This window comes from Eimeria tenella, genomic scaffold, assembly GCF_000499545.2.
Source record: "Eimeria tenella Houghton genomic scaffold, Eth_scaff123, whole genome shotgun sequence".
NCBI classification, from domain to species: Eukaryota; Apicomplexa; class Conoidasida; order Eucoccidiorida; family Eimeriidae; genus Eimeria; species Eimeria tenella.
The window spans coordinates 15,918-34,312 of NW_013541490.1; the positions used below are offsets into that span (position 1 = coordinate 15,918).

At 52.3% G+C, this 18,395-nt stretch overlaps 4 protein-coding genes across 4 annotated transcripts in view; 2 read left to right on the forward strand and 2 right to left on the reverse strand.

Annotated features, from left to right (window-relative positions):
• The window catches only part of ETH_00012060 (uncharacterized protein), a gene marked incomplete at both ends in the record, with an annotated part of 2,636 nt that extends 1,553 nt beyond the window's left edge, over nt 1-1,083 (reverse strand). Inside the window, one exon of the mRNA XM_013373177.1 lies at nt 38-1,083. Coding sequence (XP_013228631.1) covers nt 38-1,083 — 1,046 coding nt within the window. The remainder of the gene's footprint in view (nt 1-37) is intronic.
• A 1,189-nt stretch (nt 1,084-2,272) lies between these two features.
• ETH_00012065 (uncharacterized protein) lies at nt 2,273-6,058 on the forward strand (the record flags this gene model as incomplete). Its single annotated transcript, XM_013373178.1, has 3 exons — nt 2,273-2,515; nt 2,764-5,517; nt 5,738-6,058. The coding sequence occupies 3 exons, from the start codon at nt 2,273-2,275 to the stop codon at nt 6,056-6,058; spliced, it is 3,318 nt and encodes a 1,105-aa protein (XP_013228632.1).
• Nucleotides 6,059-8,322: 2,264 nt separating this feature from the next.
• Nucleotides 8,323-10,441, forward strand: ETH_00012070 (uncharacterized protein; the record flags this gene model as incomplete). The annotated part of the gene is made up of 2 exons (XM_013373179.1): nt 8,323-8,430; nt 8,543-10,441. 2 exons carry the CDS (start codon nt 8,323-8,325, stop codon nt 10,439-10,441), a joined length of 2,007 nt encoding a protein of 668 aa, XP_013228633.1.
• A 1,430-nt stretch (nt 10,442-11,871) lies between these two features.
• Nucleotides 11,872-18,041, reverse strand: ETH_00012075 (ubiquitin carboxyl-terminal hydrolase, putative; the record flags this gene model as incomplete). Its single annotated transcript, XM_013373180.1, has 12 exons — nt 11,872-12,020; nt 12,205-12,277; nt 13,046-13,161; nt 13,656-13,809; nt 14,056-14,103; nt 14,561-14,630; nt 14,933-15,014; nt 15,417-15,534; nt 15,835-15,996; nt 16,769-16,921; nt 17,296-17,432; nt 17,636-18,041. 12 exons carry the CDS (start codon nt 18,039-18,041, stop codon nt 11,872-11,874), a joined length of 1,668 nt encoding a protein of 555 aa, XP_013228634.1.
• Between the last annotated feature and the right edge of the window lie 354 nt (nt 18,042-18,395).

An 18,395-nucleotide genomic window follows, 5' to 3' on the forward strand; every position in this document is an offset into this window, starting at 1 on the left:
GCTGCTGCTGCTGCTGCTGCTGCTGCTGCCGCTGCACTCGCCGTTGCTGTTGCTGCTGCTGTTGTCTTCGTTGCTGCTAGTGATGCTAATACTGCTGCGTACGCCGTTAATGATGCCTTCGCAGTTGTTGCTGCTGCTGCCTTCGCTGCTGCTTCTGCTGCTGCTGCGGTCTTCAACACTAGCTCTTGCTGCTCCTGCTGCTGCTGCTGCATCCCCTGCAGAAGCTGTCGGCGCTGCTGCTGCTGGTGTCGTCGCTGGTGTACTTGCTTGCGTTGGTGCTGCTGCTGTTGCTGCAGTAGCTGCTGCTGCTGCAGTAGCTGCTGCTGCATTTGCTGCTGCAGCTCTTGCTGCTGCTGCAGCAACTATAACAGCGACTGCAGCAAATGTGCTGGCCGATGCTTCAATGTTATTAGCTCCGTCTCCGCGGGGGCCATTCCACTGGCTGCTGCTGCTGCTGCTGCTGCTGCTGCTGTTGCTGCTCAAGGCATCTCCCGGTAGGCCTAAAGTAGCAAGTCCTTTAGTGTGAGGGTCAAGGCTGCTGCTGCTGCTGTTGCTGCTGTTACTGCTGCTGTCGTTGGGTGTAGTACCCGCAATGCTGCTGCTGTCATTGCTGCAGTTGCTGCTACTGCTGCTGTTGCTGCTGCTGCTGCTGGGCTCTTCAGCGGTACCCACAACAGGCATGGCTTGTTCTGCAGCAGCAGCTGCTGGAGGCACAAGACCGGCTGCGGCATCGTCTCTCCTGTCGCTGCTGCTGCTGCTGCTGCTGTTGCTGCTGTTGCAGTTGCTGCTGCAGTCGCTGTTGCTGCTGCCTTCGCCATTACTGTAAACAGCTCTGCGGCTGCTCGACTGGGCGTCTCCCACTGTGCCGCCCTCAGCAGCTCCATGCTCGCTGCTGCTGCCGCTGCCGCTGCTGCTGCTGCTGCTGCTGCTGCTGCTGCTGCTGCTGCTCGCGTTGCTTGTGCTCCTGTTGCTGCTGCTTCCACTATTGTTGCTGCTGTTTTTGCACAGCGGTCTGTGGGTGCCGCTGCTGCCATCGGCTGCAGCAGCAGCAGCAGTGGCTTGCGGCTCATCCTCTGGTGGCATTTGGTAGCTCTTCGCCAGTAACCAACGTTGCTGCTGCTGCTGCTGCTTCTTACTTGGTTGCTGCTGGTGCTGCTGCACCACATGAAAATGTCCTTGGAGGGCAGCACGACGGCGGCGCTGCTGCTGATGCGCCAGCAGCCACGCTAGCTGCTGTGGTTGCTGCTGCGGCTGCTGCTGTTGCTGCTGCTGCGGCTGCTGCAGTTGCTGCTGCAGCAGCAGTTACTGCTATTGCTGCTGCGGCGACGGCAGCGCCGTGAAGGCCAAAGCCTTTCGCCCTGCTTCTGAGGCAGGTTCGTTTTGTTTGGACCAGCTGCGGTGCTGCTGCTGCGCTTCTGCTGCTGCTGCTGCTGCTGCTCAGGCTGCTGCTGCGCCTTGCAGCCCTCCAGGCTGCGCTGCTGCCGTGCACGGCTTCCACGTGCAGCTTCTGCCACCTTACTGGTGGCAAGCTTGCTGCTGCTGCGCTTCTGCTGCTGCTGCTGCTGCTGTTTTTGCTGCCGCTGCAGGTATGCTTGCGGCTGCTGCGGCGGCGGCGGCTGCTGCTGCTGCTGGCAGCGCCGTTCTCCAGTGCAGCGCCCGTAGGCCCTTCTTGGAGCGAAATAAGGCTCGCGGGGAGCAGCAGGTCTTCTGGCGCTGCTTCACCGAGGCTGCTGCTGTTGCTGCTGCTGCTGCCGCTGCTGCTGCTGCAGGTCCGGGGAGGAGCAACGGCTGCTCCAACAAGACACTCCGCGAGCGGAAGTCAATCAGGTGTTGCTACACTTGAGATATAAAAGTAATTGGGTTGTGTTTAGAGCAGCGGCAAAAGCAGCGGCCCATGCTGCTGCTGCTGCAGCTGCTGCTCCTGCAGCTGCTGCGCCCGGTGGGGCCCCCAGGGTGTCGTTGGCAGCAGCAGCAGCAGCAGCAACAGCCCGCGCTCTTCATTGCTTCCCAGCCTGTCGAGCAGGAAAAAGTGTAAGTTTGTGTCTTTGCGGTTTACAAGGCAGCAGCAGCTGGGAGGCAAGGCAGAAGCAGCAGCAGCAGCAAAAGCAGCTGCTGCAGCAGCAAGACGGCACAGTGGCGGGTCCTTCCTAAGAGGGCACTGCACCATGGGTCTCTTCAGGGGCCCTCCATTTCGCGGTTGCAGCAGCGCAGCAGCAGCAGCAGCAACTCAACAGCAGCAGTTCCAAAGAAGCAACACTGACTGGCACTGAAAATGGGGCCGACAGAGCCGCAGCAGCAACAGCAGCAGCTGCAGCAGCACCAGCAACGACGCCGTTTCCGCCCCAAGAAAGCCACAAGAAGGAGGAGCAGCAGCAACTGCAGCAGCAGCAGCAGAGGCAATAGCCCTGACCCAGACTACGGCAATGGGTCAGGCTGTGCTGGTACAGCAGATGCAGCAGCAGCAGAAGCTGCTGCTGCAGCAGAGGCAGCAGCAGCAGCTGCTGCTGCAAGGGAGGTCTGCCGTCTCGCGAAAAGGCAGTGCTGCTCTCAGAACGAGGAGGAAAGCAGCAGCAGCAGCTGCAGCAGCAGCAGCAAGAACTGCAGCAGCAGCAGCAGCGACAACGGCATTCGTGCATTTGCTGCTGAGTTGTCTCGATCCACCGGTGGCTTCAGGGCTAGCTGCTGGCGGCTGCCGCTGTTTTTGCTGCTGCTGCGCTGCTGCTGCGCGACGCGGCCCATGCTGTTGCTGATGGCATTCCTGAGAGCCCGGCAGCTGCTGCAGCAGCAGCGGCAGCAGCAGCAGCAAGCAGCAGCAGCAGGTCACCGGCTACGGCGCCGCTCGAGGGGCAACAGAGCGCAGCCACAGCAGCAGCAGCTGCAAGGCCCTCTCGCAGCCGTCAAAGATCACGGCCACACGAGCAGCAGCAGCAGCAGCAGCAGCAGGCATGGACGTGGGCAGCAGATGATCTCAGCAAAGACACAGAAAGTTTTGTCTGCGAGCTGCTGCTGCTGCTGCTCGGGCGGCTTCCCGACGATGTCTCGCCTCTGCAGCTCGCTGCTGCTGCGCAGCATCAAATGCAGCAACAGCAGCAGCAGCAGCAGCAGCAGCAGACTGGCAAAAACCAGCAGCAAGTGGAGGAAGACACGGCAGGGCCCTTTCCCGTGCTGCCCTGGTGGCTTGAGGCGCAGCTGCTGCAGGGCAGCAACGAGCAGCAGCAAGTAGAAAAGGATGTGCAGCGTTCGTTCACAGCCTGGAAGCTCAGCAGCAGCAGCAGCAGCAGCAGCAGCAGCGGGGAGAACAGCGACAGCGACAGCAGCAGCGGCAGCTTCCTCAGCGTATCCGATGGCCCACCCGATCCGCTGAGCAGCAGCCAAAACAGCAGCAGCAGCAGCAGCGAATCATGGAATGGCATTCGGCGCAGCAGCAACGAGCTGGAGCCGTGTGACAGCAGCAGGAGCCCAAGCCGCAGAGGCAGCAGCAGCAGCACGAGCCACAACAACAGCAGCAGCAGGAGGCGGAGCAGCAGCAGCAGCAGCAGCAGTTTGGAGAGCCTGCGCGGGGCGCTGCGTTTGCTGCTGCTGGGGCTGCTGGCGCGGCACCTGCCCACTCTGGTGTACGCACAGGGCATGCATGATCTTGCTGCTGCGCTGCTGCTGACAGCAGCAGAGGCGCTGCAGCAGCTGCTGAATGCTGCTGAGGTGTACAGACAGCTGGTCGCCCGCGGCGTTTGCTGCAGCATGCAGCAGCAGCTCCAGGGAGGCTCACACGGGCCATTCCCTGCAGCTTGCTGCAGCAGCAGCAACAACAGCAGCAGCAACAGCAGCAGCAACAGCAGCAGCAGCAGCGACAGCAGCAGCAGCAACAACAGCAGCAGCAACAACAGCAGCAGCAACAGCAGCAGCAGCAGCAACAGCAGCAGCAGCAGCAACAGCAGCAGCAGCAGGAGCAGCAGCAACAGCGTGGACGCGGCGCTTTTGTGTAGAGTGCCTTGCTGCTGCTTGCTGCGGGCGTGCGTGCGGGGGCGCGGTGCTGCTGCTGCTGCTGCTGCAGTGCTTTGCCCGGGGAGCGGGTTGTCTTTGGTTTGCTGCTGCTTGTCTTTCATTCTTTGCGAAAGAGTTTTCGTTTGCTGCATCAGCGACTACCTTGCTGCAGCATTTGAGGCCTCGCTGCTGCCTGCGGTGCGGCTGCTGTCGCTGCTGCTGCAGCAGCAAGACCCGCAGCTGTGGGTGCTGCTGCGGCTGTGTTCTGCTGCTGCGCACACCCCGGGCGGCGAGCTGCTGCCTTGTGTCTCCTGGCTCATTACTTGGTTTACGCATGCAGCAAATCCTTTCAAGTTGACAGCAAGGCTGCTCGATTTGCTGCTGGCAGCACATCCGCTGCTCGTGCTGCACTTTGCTGCTGCTGCAGTCCGCGCGCAGCGCCGCCGCCTCTTCGCAGTTTGCCGCTGCGCCCTCGCGGACGCCGCGCCCCCGCAGCTGCAGCAGCAGCTGCAGCAGCAGCAGCAGCAGCAGCAGCGGGGAGGGGGCGGGGGAGCGCGGGGGGTGGACGTGGTGGCGCTGTGCGAGCTGCTGCTGCAGCAGCCCGAGCTGCTGCAGCAGTGCAGGCAGCAGCTGGGGGACGCGGTGTATGGGGAGGTGCATGCAGTGCTGCAGCGCGTACACCTGGGGAGACTTTGTCTTGAGGATTTGCTGCTGCAGGCCCACGACGCGCTGCAGCACGAGCTGACGCAGCAGCAGCTGCTGCAGCTTGCTGCAGCAGACGGGCTCACGCTGCTGCCTTTCTCCCCGCTGCTGCTGCCCTTCTCGCTGCAGCCAGACACAGCAGCGCTGGAAACTCAGGCAGCACCACCAGCAGCAACAGCAGCAGCAGCAGCAGCAGCAGACACACAGTCTCGCTGCTACTGCGTCCGCTTGTCGTATCCGCAGGCCTTCTTCAGCATCGTTGGCCCCCGCATGCCCCATATAGCAGCTTCGTACAGTGCTCTTGCTGCTGCTGCTGCTGCTGCTGCTGCTGCTGCTGACAGCAAAGGCGGGCAGCCCGGCTCGGTGGCTGCAGCAGCGTGGGTTCGGGCCCTCTCTCCAGATGCTGCTTCGCAGCAGCAGCAGCTGCAGCAGCCGCAGGAGTCCTTGCTGCTTGCGGCCAAAGCTGTTGCAGCAGCAAGCAGCAAGCAGCATCCTTGCTGCTGCTCCTGCTGCAGCGCTCCACAGAGCGGAGCGCGATCACCGTCACCTGCGTCTTCATCAGCTTCAGCAGCAGGAGCAGCAGCAACAGCAGCAGCAGCAGTCCCAGCGCGCAGCAGCTGCTGCCCTGAGGTGTACAGACACGTACCAGTTGCTGCTGCTCCTAGTGCTGCTTGGCGGCAGCCGCTGCCCTCTGCATTTGTGTCAGTAGATTATTTGCTTCTGCAGCAGCAGCGGAAAGCTGCTGCGTTTTTGCCGCTGCAGCTGCTGCAGCAGCTGCAGCAGACGGAAGCAGCAGCGCTGCTCAGGTGTACGTACACCGCAGCACTGGCCCTCGTCAGACCCAGCGGATTCTTTCTGCCAATCTGCACTGCTGCTGCTGTGTGTCTCGCGCTGCTGCTGCAGTGGCTGGGAGACAAGTCCCGCTTTAGTCTTTTATTTGCTGCCTGATGCGCGAGCCCCTGCTGCTGCAGCGGCTCTGCTGCTGCTGCTGCAGCGCTTGCTGCTGCAGCGGCGGCGGCGCCTTTTGTGGGCCTCGCGCTGCTGCTGCATTCAGTGGGAGACGTACCGCACAGCAGCGTCTCCTGCGCTGCAGCTGCTGCTGCAGCTGCCGCTGCAGTTGCTGCTGCAGCAGCAGCTGCTGCTGCTGCTGCGTGGGGCAGCTGCGGCTGGCTTAACAGAAAGAGCCTTTGGCGTAGAAAAGGACTTAAGGACTTTTGTGGAGAAGACGAAAAATAAAGAAGACACAACAGCAGCAGCAAATAGAACTGAGGCAGCAGCAAATAGTACAGAAGCAGCAGCAAATAGGATTGAAGCGGCAGCAAATAGAACAGGGGCACAGGCAGCAGCAAGTAGGACAGAACCAGCAGCCAGTTAGACATACGCAGAGGCAGCAGCAAATAGGACAGAGGCTGCAGCAAACAGGACAAAGGCTGCAGTAAATGACACAGGCTGCAGTTTGGTGCCGTCTGCTGCAGCAGGCTGCTGCCGCCTGCTGCAGCAGCAGACAGCAGCCGCTGCATGTACTTCGCAGCTTCTGCTTTACAGAGGAGCAGCAGGTTTCACCTGAGATGGCAACTGCTGCGAAAGGCACATTTGCTGCGAAGTATCTGCAGCAGCAGCAGCGGGCAGGAAAAGAAGGTCCTGCTGCAGCACCGAGCAGGAGAAGCAGCAGCAGCAGCAGCAGCAGCAACCAGCAAAGGCCCAGCAGCCCAGAAAAGGCCCTTTTCTGCAACCAGTTTAGGCAAAATAAGATAAAGTTAGGAAAGCTATATTAACACTTTTAGAAGTGGAGGCGAGAATGGGGAAAAAACTGAAAAATCGAAAAAATGGTATTTTTAGAAGCTAACAAGTACAGAAAGCTACAAAAAGTTTCCTGGATCCATTTGGAAGGCTCTTTTCTTTTTCTTTTCTATTTTTAAAGTTTTTGGAACAAACAGGATTAAAGAGTTTGTCTTCAGACAGATAGTTTTTTGGCCCACAGAGAGAAGTTCCAGCTCACTTGCTGGGGTGCAGCCAAGTGCGCTGAAAAGGATTTTCTTGCAACTACTTTGCTAATTTTTTTCGAATTTCTAGATCGAACAATTCAATAAACTCAAATTAATCCATTTCCGGCGTTTTTGGCGAGTGTTTGGAGCAGTGAACATCTCAGGAGCAGCTAGCGGGCTGGCGTTTCTGCTTCCGTTTTGCTGCTGTTTCTTATCTTCTCGTGTTGCCCTAAAAAGGCATTATTAGCCCCACTAATGACTAATGGCCCGCAGCTGCCTCCCCAGACTTAGCCAGATTCAGTCAGGGGTAATTCAAAGAACAGCAGCAAGAAGCTGCATGTGAACCGCAGCAGAACTCCGCAATGCAGTACTGAATTTTGTGACACTAGTGCCCAAGAAGCTGCCCCAGGAGCCCTTTTTGTGGCTTTTATTTGCAGAAAATTGTACTTTTCAGTTTGAATTATCCTTTCTTGAGTTTTCCGGGAAATGTCTGTGAGTTTCCGTTCATGTTCAAGAACTTGTTTCCCGGCGTGGGCTGGATCTAGGGCTCTTCAAGAAGCCTTTGAAACCCTTCGTCCGCCGCAACGCCGTGGAAACTTCTCCTCAAATGATTTTAAATTTCAAATTCATTTAAAAAAGGAATTTAAAAGACTAGGGTCACTTTTGCTGCAGCTCGCGGCGGCTTCGGACTCAATCGGCACTAGTGTGTCCACAGCCCCACAGCAAGCGCCGCACGCACACTGGCATTTTCGCTTCCTGGCTCTTCTCTTTTCACCTTTTGAAAGCTCTAATTATTTAAAAATGAAAAGTAAATAAATGAATTGCGGAAATTCAAAAGTTTGCGCGAAATGCCGGCACAAAGAACAAGCTGCACTGCACACAGCTGCAGAACCCGGCAGGTGCCCGCCTGTGCAGCTTCGCCTCCGCCACACTCCCTCGAATTCCAATTTAATGTGTCAGGCGGAATTTAAATAATTAAAAAATTGAAATGCCTTTTTTGGAGAAGTTGGGGGTTTGTTTTTTCTTGAATTTGGCACATTCGATGGCGTGACCACTCGTGGGGAGGCGGCGCCACCTCGGCAGCTGTTACACACAGTCTGAGGCGGAAATACCAAATAAAGCCCCGTTTATTCCTCAATTTGATTACTTTTTGTTTTACGCAACTTTTTAGCAATTAGAAAAGATACAAAAAGCAACAATTTACGCGCAAGAAGCCGCTTTCTGCAGCATAGCCGCCCCCAGGGACTACTCCAGGGGCTGGGGTCCCTGTGCAAGTTCTTCTGTCCCAGCGCAGCTGCTAGTGCTGTGCCCTCAAAAAAGCTAAATAATAATAAATTTAATTAATTAAATTGAATTGTGTTGGCGTTTATCTTGAACTTTGCTGCGGGAGCCCCTGCACTGGGAGTTGGGTGGCTGTGTGGCCGACAGAAGAGAACTGGGGTCGCAGGGCCGCAGCAGCAGCAGCAGCAGCAGCAGCGCCTTCCTTCTCCTTTTGCGCATCCAGCAGCAATTTAATTTGTCACTTCAATTTGTCTTTTATATTGAACAGAGCCCAGCGGAGCGTTCGCCTAAACTGCTCCTTCAGGGTTTTGGGCCTGGGCACCCGCACGCAGATGCCTTGCAAACCCTAAACCCTAAACCCTAAACCCTCACCATGCCAGTGATAGGCCGCAAGCTGCAGCTAGCAGCAGCTCTGCTGCTGCTGCTGCTGCTCCTTGGCCCGGGGCCGCAGTCCCCCACCTCCGTGGCGGCCCAAAGCATAGTACGGCGCCATGTACGGCCTCCGCATCCCTAAAAGCTAAACCCTAAACCCTAAACCCTAAACCCTAAACCCTAGCTCCCCGTGTGCTGCTCTGTGCTGTTTGCTGCTGCAGCGCTCTCAAAGGCCACGCAGCCTCCGCAGCCGTTCCGTGCGGCCCTCTGTCCCCGCAGCAGCAGCAAGGCCGCAGAGCGTGAGGCCGCCAGCAGCAAGGCCGCCGCCGCCGCAGCAGCAGCAGCAGCAGCGGGTCGCCCCCTCCCCGCCGCAGCAGCAGGTTCAGCGACAGCCGCAGCAGCCGCAGCAGCCGCACCAGCAGCAGCAGCAGCAGCCGCACGGGCAGCAGCAGCACCCGCAGCAGCAGCAGCTACACGGGCAGCAGCAGCACCCGCAGCAGCAGCAGCTACATGGGCAGCAGCAGCAGCCTCAACTGCAAGGGCAGCAGCAGCAGCATTATGGACACCAAAAGCCGGGGCCTACTCCAGCTGCTTCTAGCCCTCCATCTGCTGCTGCTGTTGCTGAGAAGCAAAACCAGCACCCCCCAGCCGCTGCAGCAGCAGCAGCAGCAGCGCCTGCGGGCCCGCAAACGCATGCAGCAGCCACAGGAGCGCAGCAGCCTGCAGCAGCTGCAGCAGCAGCGCCCCAAGCTGCAGCACCTGCAGCAGCGCAGCAGCCTGCAGCAGCAGCTCCTGCTGCTGCTCCCACGCCTTATGGCTTTTCTTCGGGCCCTGCTGCTGCTGCTCCGCAGCCGCCGCCGCCCGCCTATCCCTACCAGACCTTTCACCCGCAGCAGCAGCAGCAGCAGCAGAAGCAGCAGCAGCAGCTGCTGCATGAGCAGCAGCCGTACGGGCAGGGCCCCCACTTCGCAGGCCAGGGGCCCCCTGCTGCAGCGTGGGGCACCCCTGGAGCTCCAATGAGTGGCGTGGCGCAGCCAGCTGCTGCTCCTGCTGCTGCTGCTGCTGCTGCTCCTGCTGCTGCTGCTGGGCCTTCGCTGACCCGCACAGCTGTCACTTCTGCTGTTGGTGCTGCAGTCGGCAGCATGGTGGGAACTGCTGTTACGCATTCGCTGATGGGCCGTTCTGGAAGCCAGGAGAAGCCTGCTGCTGAGCCTGCTGCTGCTGCTGCTGCTGCAGCTAGCAGCAGCAGCGACGGCGTTGCTGCGGCGCCGGCCGCTGCCAGCAGCAACAGCAGCGGCAGCACCAGCGGCGGCGACGGCAGCAGCAGCAGCAGCAGCAGCCCCGCCGACGACGCCACCGCCACCAGCAGCAGCAGCAGCAGCAGCCCCGCCGACGACGCCACCGCCACCAGCAGCAGCAGCAGCAGCAAGGCCATTGTGCGGCTGCTGTTTGCAGGTGTGGGGCAGCAGCAGCTCGAAAGCAGCTTCCAGGGGCCCCAGGCCTTCGGGCAAAAAGTACACGAGGCAGTCTTGCAGGCTTTGGGGGTAGCAGCAGAAAGAGTGGCTCTGGAGGAGGTCTCCGTCAGCAGCAGCAGCAGCAGCAGCAGCAGCAGCAGCGGCAGCGGCAGCAGCGGCAGCGGCGAGCTGCAGGTGGTCGCCGTGCGGCTGGCGCTGCTGCCAGACCCGCAGCAGCCAGCAGCAGAACCAACAGCTAGCCAGCTAGCCACAGAGCTGCAGCAGCAGCTGCTGCTGAAGACTAGCCACTTGGCCAGGCTGCTGGCTGCTGCCTTCCCGCTGCTGCCGCAGGCCACCACTGACACGGGGGGCCCCCTGGGGGCCCCCTTGGGGGCCCCCGTGGAGGGTCAGGGGGGCCCCCTGGAGGGTCAGGGGGGGCCCCAGGGGGGCCCCCCGGGGGGCCCCGGGGGGCCCCCTGAGGGGCCCCCGGCGCTGCGGTCGGGCCGCGCCCCTGCAGCTGCTGCGAGCCCAGCAGCAGCAGCAGCAACAACAGCAGCAGCAGCAACGGGGGACTCGCTGAGCTCGGGAGAAGCCACTGCAGCAAGAGAAGTGGGGCTGCACAGCGTGCTGCTGCTGCTGGGGGGGGCCTTTATTTTGTGGGTTTGAGCAGCACCGTTTGCTGCTGCTCTTTGAATATAAAAGTTTGAGCAGCAGCTTTTGCTGCTGCTCTTTTAATTATAAAAGTAGTTTATTTGCAAATTCATCTTTTGTCATTTCTTTCTTTACTTTTTCTTGCTGCTGTGCCTGCTGCTGCCACTCCCTGCTGCACCACGAGCCAGCTAGCTGCGCCCCACAATGGCCCTACACAAGCAGCAGCAGTTGCTGCTGCTGCTGCTGCAGCAGAAGCTGCAGCAGCAGAAGCAGCAGCAGCGAGCGGGGCCTTTCAAGTCCCAGAACGTTCTTCTGTTTCTGCCTGTCGCCCTGAACATAAGCACAGAGGAAGGGATGGGTGTATGCAGCCTAGAAAAGTGCATGCATGCATGCATGCACTTTTCTCGCATGCGTGCATGCATGCATGCATGCATCGATGCATGCATGCACTTTTCTCGCATGCGTGCATGCATGCATGCATGCATGTGCATGCATGCATGTGTGAATGCTTGCATGAATGCGTGCATGTGCATGTGCATGTGCATGCATGTGTGAATGCATGCATGCATTTGTGCATGCGGGGCAAGCCCTTAGACATTTATTTTTTCTTGGCATCTTCCGCATGCAAGTGCATGCAAGCAAATGCTTGCATGCGGGTTGAACGCATGCATGCAGAACTGGCGCTTTTTGGCGTTTGTCTGTCCCAGTCCCGAAGCCGCATGCATTTGTTCAGAAAGTCGCATGCATGCATGCGTGCATAATTGCATGCATGCATGCATACATGCATGCATGCATGCATGCATAATTGCATGCATGCATGCATACATGCATGCATGCATGCATGCATACATGCATGCATGCATGCATGCATGCATACTTGCATGCATGCTTGCATGCATGCATGCATGCGACTTTCGGTGGGTTTTTGGCTCAGCAGGCCAGAACTTTAGTGACCTCGCTGCAAGTATTGCTTTTGGTGTTATTTGGCACCAAAGTTATATTAATAATACAAAAAAGAATATTAATTGCAAAAGAAAAAGAAAAACTTTCGTTAGAAATATAAAGACAGCCAGAAATCCAGGCGGACCCGTCGGTCAAGCTAGTTTGTGCCAGCCAGAGCGCTAGCTAGCTAGCTAGCTAGCTAGCTAGCCAGCTAGCTAGCTAGCTAGCTAGCTAGCCAACCATACGCATAGCCAACTAGATAGCTATCTAGAGAGCTAGGTAGCTAGCCAGCTAGATAGCCAGCCAGCTAGGTGGCCAGCAAAGTAGCCAACTAGCTACTTAGCCAGTTAGCTAGCCAGCTAGCTAGAAAGCTAGCTAGCCAGCTAGCTAGCCAGCTAGCTAGCTCTTGCGGCGAGTGCGTGAGGGGCCTTAGCTGCTGCGGAGCAGCAAAGACGCGGGGGGGAGGGGCGTAAGTGCGGAGTTGCTTTTGATTTGGATTTATTTTAAGCAGCAAAAATGTCTTCGATTTCGTCTTCGGGCTCCGCCTGAGTTTTGACTTTTTTCATTTCTTGAAGACACTTTTGCTGCAGAGCTTCGTCGAGGGAGCCGTCAGCCATAACATCTTGTCTTTGGTAAAACTGGATGTACGCCTCTGCGCGCATGCAGCCCGCCAGAGTCGCCGTTGCAGCGGAATCTTCAGGAAATAAAGGGAAATAAGCGGGAAAAGGGAAGTAAAGGGAATTAAAATGAAAAAAGAAGTAAAATGGGAGAAAAATGGGGAAAAAAGAACAGAAAACAGGGAAAAATGACAAAATTCCCAAAGTGGCGAAACCCACCTGATAGCGCCACGAACTGAGGCAACACGGGAGTCACCCGCAGATCTTCCATTTCGTGCCATTCGTTTGTCGGCTGAAAATAAATAAACAAACAAATAAATAAACAAATAAATAAATAAATAAATAAATAAATAAATAAATAAATGAAAAGTTGACAGCCTTTGCAGATTGCTGGGGAGTTAAGAACAGAGAGATTGGCTGCAAAGGAAGGCAAAACGTAAATGAAGTGGAATTCACTCATTGCCATTGGCCAGAAAAAGAAAGAAATTAAAAAGGATATAAAAGAAATAAAAATAAATTAAAAATAAAAGAAAACGTTTGAATTAATTGAATATTAATTTGTTAAACGTTAAACACGGCGAAACTCCCGAACCGACAGATGAAAGTTTTGCACAAGTTCTCAGAAAGCCAATTTCCGAATGTCAAGGATAGAAAAATGCACACAGAACATTTTAAAAGGCAAAAAGACAATTAAATAAATAAATATATTTATATTATAATTCCAAAAACTAAAAATAGGAAACAAATAGAACTAATGAGGAGAAAGTAGAACAACTGGCCCACTTTGTTGAAGCTACTCCCTGAATTGGACTTGTCACAAAAACATTTAGAGCCCTCAAACAAAAACATTTGAAGTTCTCAAATAAAAGAATTTACAGTTCTCAAAAAAAAATTTAAAGTTTTCAGGAAAAACATTTAGAGCTTTCAAACAAAAGCACTTATACAAACAAAAACATTTGAAGTTATCAAACAAAAGCATTTCTTCAAACAAAAACATCAAAAGTTTTCAAGAAAAACATTTACAGTTTAAAAAATAAAACACTTAAGCTTTCAAACTTACTGCATGCAGCACTTGTGCTTTATAAAACCCGTCATGGGGCTTTCCCTGGTGGCAAATATTTGCAACCAAATTATAGCGAGTTACAGGATTGTCTTCTAGTGCATCTGGGTGCACATCTGCGGAAAAAGGGAAATAAAAGCCATTTAAATTGAAATTAAAACCATTTAAATTCGAATTAAAAGCATTTAAATTCAAGTTGAAACCATTTGAGTCCAAAATCAATGGTCGGTGGTGGGAACCACCAGCAAAGACGAAAAAATTTCATCAAATGGAGTACCAACACGAAGCAAAACCATAAAACTTACATTTCAAAAAACAAAACATAAAAGCATAAACAAATGTGCATTTATATTTCCAAAAATGCTTATAAAGATACTAATTCGAGATTAACTGATGAGTGAAATAAACAAGCAAGAAGAAAAAGTGGCAAGGAGCAGCAGTTGACTCCGTCGGACATTCTGCAGTCACAAGGCTAGCTAGCTAGCTAGCTAGCCGGCTAGCCAGCTAGCCAGCTTGTTATTGGCAAGTTACTTGCGAATAAGCTAACTAGCTAGCTGGCTAGCCAGCCATTTGGCTAGCTAGCTAGCTAGAGGGGCTCTGTGTCTCTTACATTCCCTCAGGTCAAGGTTCTTGACTGGAAATGTCACAATTGTTGGATTCTTTTCGACAAAGAAATTATTTTTAGAAAATCTTTTCACCGCGAGGACCAAATAGCGCGGCAGCTTGTAAAGACTGCACTTCTTGCGCTGCAGCGGCGTGGGGCCCTGCAAATGAATTTGCAGCAGCAGCAATTCAATAATAATGAAATTAAAGCAATTCAAACACAAATTTGAACAAAAAGGTGAGCTTCTGCGAGAAAATAAACGGGAAATATGCACAGCGGAGCCCTCATTGCAGCTATTCAGCGAGGCTTAATCCATTTATTATATCTTCGAAAACAATCAGATCTTGTTTTTTTCTTATTCTCTTTTGTGTATTTAATGCTCATAGTTGCAAAAGGTGCTTCTTACACTGTCCGTCTCGCCGTCGAACTTCTGTAACAAGTCGAAAATAGGAACCTGAGAACAACACAAGAAGACGGAAAAGAATATTAAAAGCATAAATATCAAATACATAAACAACTATTTACTGAAATACAATCAAAGGAGGTTCTGAATATGTGCGTAAATGTTCTGCATGTTTCTCCGTCTTTTCACACTGCACAACGCGCCCGAATAACAGACTTAATGCAAGATAAAAGAAGAAAAAAGAACCCGATTCCGAAGCAAATAAAACATTTAAAAAAGAAATTATCCACCTGACTGTTCAGGAAGAAATAACAGAATGAGAAGAGCGAAAAAGGGAAATTAAGAAGATCCTTCTCATTTGGTGTGAACTTTTGGGCTCGCGTGTACCGTTGTGTGCCTTTATAGACCCTCAAACACTGTATTGTGGCTCATATAACTGCAGCAATTTACTTAAATGCATTTTAATTAAAGTTTGAAATAAACTCTATTGAATTGTGGCTCCGCTTACTGTGGGGATCATGTTGCGGTCAAGAGAGTCCTTGAAAATGGGCGCTGGCGGCAAGTCGAGGGTCAAATACCTAAATAAAGCAGAAGCATGAAAACAAATGACGAATTAAAATTAAAATTGTAATTAAAATTAAGTACATTATGGCAAATAATGAGCAAAAAACAGGCAAAAAATATCCAACACCCAAAGGTGAATTGGAAGGGAAGCAAACAACAAACACAAGTACGCATTCATGAATGGAACTAAAAGTAATACAAAGAGTAAAACAGATTACATCTAACGGAAACTAAAAGTAATAAAAAAGACTAAAATAGATTATGTTTCACTGAGACATTTGGAGAAACATGGAAAGGACAATATATGAAATCTTACAAAAATGGCGTTTTTCTGCCCTCTTCACTTTGCGCGTCAGTGACAAGAACTTCCCCTTGGAAGCAATCGTGGATAATAGACCCTAAACACAAATAAAATTATTTAACTTCGCAAATAAATGATTAAATAGACAAAAATTATCGGCTTTAATTGCTCGTGATTGTTGCAATCAACCCCTTTATGTCTTCCTCGTCGGATTCTTTCCCAGAAGACTTTGCACAAGTCTTTCTCCTTTAACAACACGCGATTACTAATTGGTTGAAAAAGACTACAGATATGTATGTACATATATATATACATATATATGCACATATAAACATTTGCTTCGCGTTGATTCACTCCGTCTACTTATATCTTCAGCGTTAGTGCAGCACACAGAAGACGCATTAAAAGTGTGAAAATTGGTGAATTAATTGCAATTAAAAGTTTTTAATTGCAATTAAAAGTTTCCAGCATAATTAATTTTCTATTTTCTGTTTTTTACCCCCCGTTTTCTTGTCCTTTTGATCTCTATGCAGCACATTCAAGAGCCAGGCAAAGAGAGCCAGCGGGTCCGACTGTTCCCCAATGCGGAATTTCTTTTTGCTTTCCACGCCAACAGCCTGACAGAGAATACAAAAGTGAAATACATTGCACTGCATGCATTTAAAAAATGCATTTCCTCAACTACACGCATGGTATTTCTCCCAAATGCAATGAATCTGCATGCATCTGGCCAATTTTCGGAGAAAAAGCCAGGAAAAATTGAATCATGAGGAGTATGCAGCTGCCTAAATGATTAAACTGCAAAATGAGGGACAAAAGAACTTAAAATAAGCTATAAGATGGGAGAAAACAGCACAATTTTGCATCAAAAAGTGAATTGGTTCTGCAAATCTGCAAACTTGTCGGTGTTTGGCCACCTGCAGAAACTCGTGGGGAGAAACAATTCCTTTGAAGTTTCTTCTGTTAAAAATCTTTCGCATTAACTCCGACAAAGTCTTTAAAACAGAATTGTATTTTTGTTTCTCAGACAAGTCCAGCAGGAGCAAATAGTTGCGAAGAGGGATAATCGTGCAGAGGCTCTGCGAGAAAAGAAACAAATCCAAGACCATAAATTGAATTATCAGCAAATTAAATTAAAACTCTGCAAAATGAAGTAATTAAAAGGCGAAAGCAGCACAAACAAAAACAAACAACCAAAAAGGAAAAGGAAAAAAGTAACAAACCCAAATATAGGAACAGAAAGGCAAAAGAAGCAACTCTTTTAAAGGTTGCAAAATGCAGAAATTCATTTTCTTTTGGTTTACGAAACATATAATATAATTAAAACGCAGAATTAAATTTATTTGAAGAACATAATTCAGAAACAGAATTGAATTAATTTCAAAACTGAATCGGCAGCAGAAACGCAATAAGCAAAGAGGCGAATAAGAAGTCAAATGAAAGGCTGGGAAGCTCAACAAAAAAGCAAATTAAATTTAAAAAATAAACAAAAAAAGATAAATTGCATTTAAATTCTCTTCAAATTTTGTGAAGAAAGTCAGAAAAACAACAGCAGCAACAAGCCCGCCAAAGAACACCCAATGCAGAAGAAAGCAGCCCACAACAAGCAGTCAAAACCTGCGCCAGCTGCCAGCAAACAGCAGCAAGACATTCCGCTGCTGCTGCTGCTGCTGCTGCCGCAGCAAATGCTGCTGCTGCTGCTGCTGCTGCTGCGGGTTTCGCATTTCGGGTGCAGCTTTCGCAGCAGCAGCGTTGGAAGCAGCTGCAAATGGGCTCTAAACGGCATAAAAGAGTTTGAATTGAATTAAGTTGAATAAAATTGAATTAAATTCAATTAAATGAAAGATTTACTTGAATAATTACTGCAAAAAAGTCCGTTTTGCTCAAGTTGTTCAGCCCCACGCAGCCCGGGAGGAAATCCGCGCCGTCTAAAGACTTGCCGTAGAAGACCTCCGCAGACAGCCGAGCGACGTCTTCGGGTGTATATGTGGGGTTCAAGTTGTACTGCAGCAGCAGCAAACCTTATACGCTAATTTAGGGTTTGCCAATCACGCCCCTTCCCCTCCCAAACCCTAGCAGTCAAGACACAGCTACCACTCGGCGGCACCCAGACGCTGAACACCCTTTCCTCGAGCTCAAAATCTGGGGTTTAGGGTTTAGGGTTTAGGGTTCTCCGGGGGTTTAGGGTTTAGCGGCTCAGCTAGGGTTTGGGGTTTAGGGTCTCAGCCAGGGTTTGGGGTTTAGGGTCTCAGCTAGGGTATAGGGTTTAGGGTTTCTCTGCTGCGGCGCGCCCGGGGGCCATCTGGAGGCCCTGTAAGCGCTGGAGGGTGAGGGGGGCCAAACCCTAATTTAGGGTTTAGGGTTTAGGGTTTACGGACAATGATGTCTTGCAAAGAATAGTCCTGGACTTCGTAATTGTCCGGAAGACAATAAACTTTGCAAGTTGTCAAATTGACATAAACGAAATGGCGCTGCTCCAGCGCATGCATGAACGCGAAGGTGGACTTCCCCCGGCCTGCGCCCCAAACCCTAAACCCTAAACCCTAAACCCTAAACCCTAAACCCTAAACCCTACGCCCTGAATGCGCAGCAAGCCCTCCGCAGCCGCCCCAAGGCGAGGCTGTCGGCATCCGTATCTGCTTCTGCAAAGGAGAAGCTTAAACTAATTGATTGATTAATTAATTAATTAATTAATTAATTAATTAATTAATTAATTACCTTGAAAGTATCGCCCGCAAACCAAACAGGCGTAGACGTGCTGGTTGGAAAGGCAAATGCTGCAGACCTTTTCAAAGTCGAAGTCCAGCATATGTTTGTTGATAGTGCCTAAATAGGGGCAGGTGCGCCGCACCCGCTTCGCCGTGCTGCTGCTGCTGCTGCTGCTGCTGCTGCTGCTGCTGCTGCTGCTGCTGCTGCTGCTGTTGGTGCTGCTGCTGCTGGTGTCGGTGCTGCTGGGCGCGGGGTCTTCGGGGTTGTCTGCGGGCGGCGCGGAGCTGTCTGGGGCGTTCCGCCGCTTCGAGCCGGCGTCTGCTGCTGCTGCTGCTGCTTCTGCTGCTTCCGCTGCAGCAGCAGCAGCAGCAGCAGGAGCAGCAGCAGGCGCTGCTGTTGCTTCTGCCCTCGACATTTTCCTGCCACTCCACCTTCGCCCTTGCGACAGAAAGGCCCCAACTTTGCTGCTGCTGCAACTTCGGGGAATTAACAAAGACTGTCCCGCTGCTGCATGCGCATGCAGCGCCAGGGGCCCCCTAGGGGAACCACAAAGGGGAAAATGAGCAGCAAGAAACTGGAGAAATAATATTTAAAACAAAAATTTATTTAAAAATCAAAAACTTGTTCCAATGTATCTATCCTGCTGCTGCAAAAACAGCTGCTGCCGCTGCACTGGGGCCTCCAGCGAGGGCCCCCGGCTCCAAAAAGGGAGCACACAGCCCCACATTCGATCTTTTCAATCAATTACAAATATCAATCTTTTTTATTT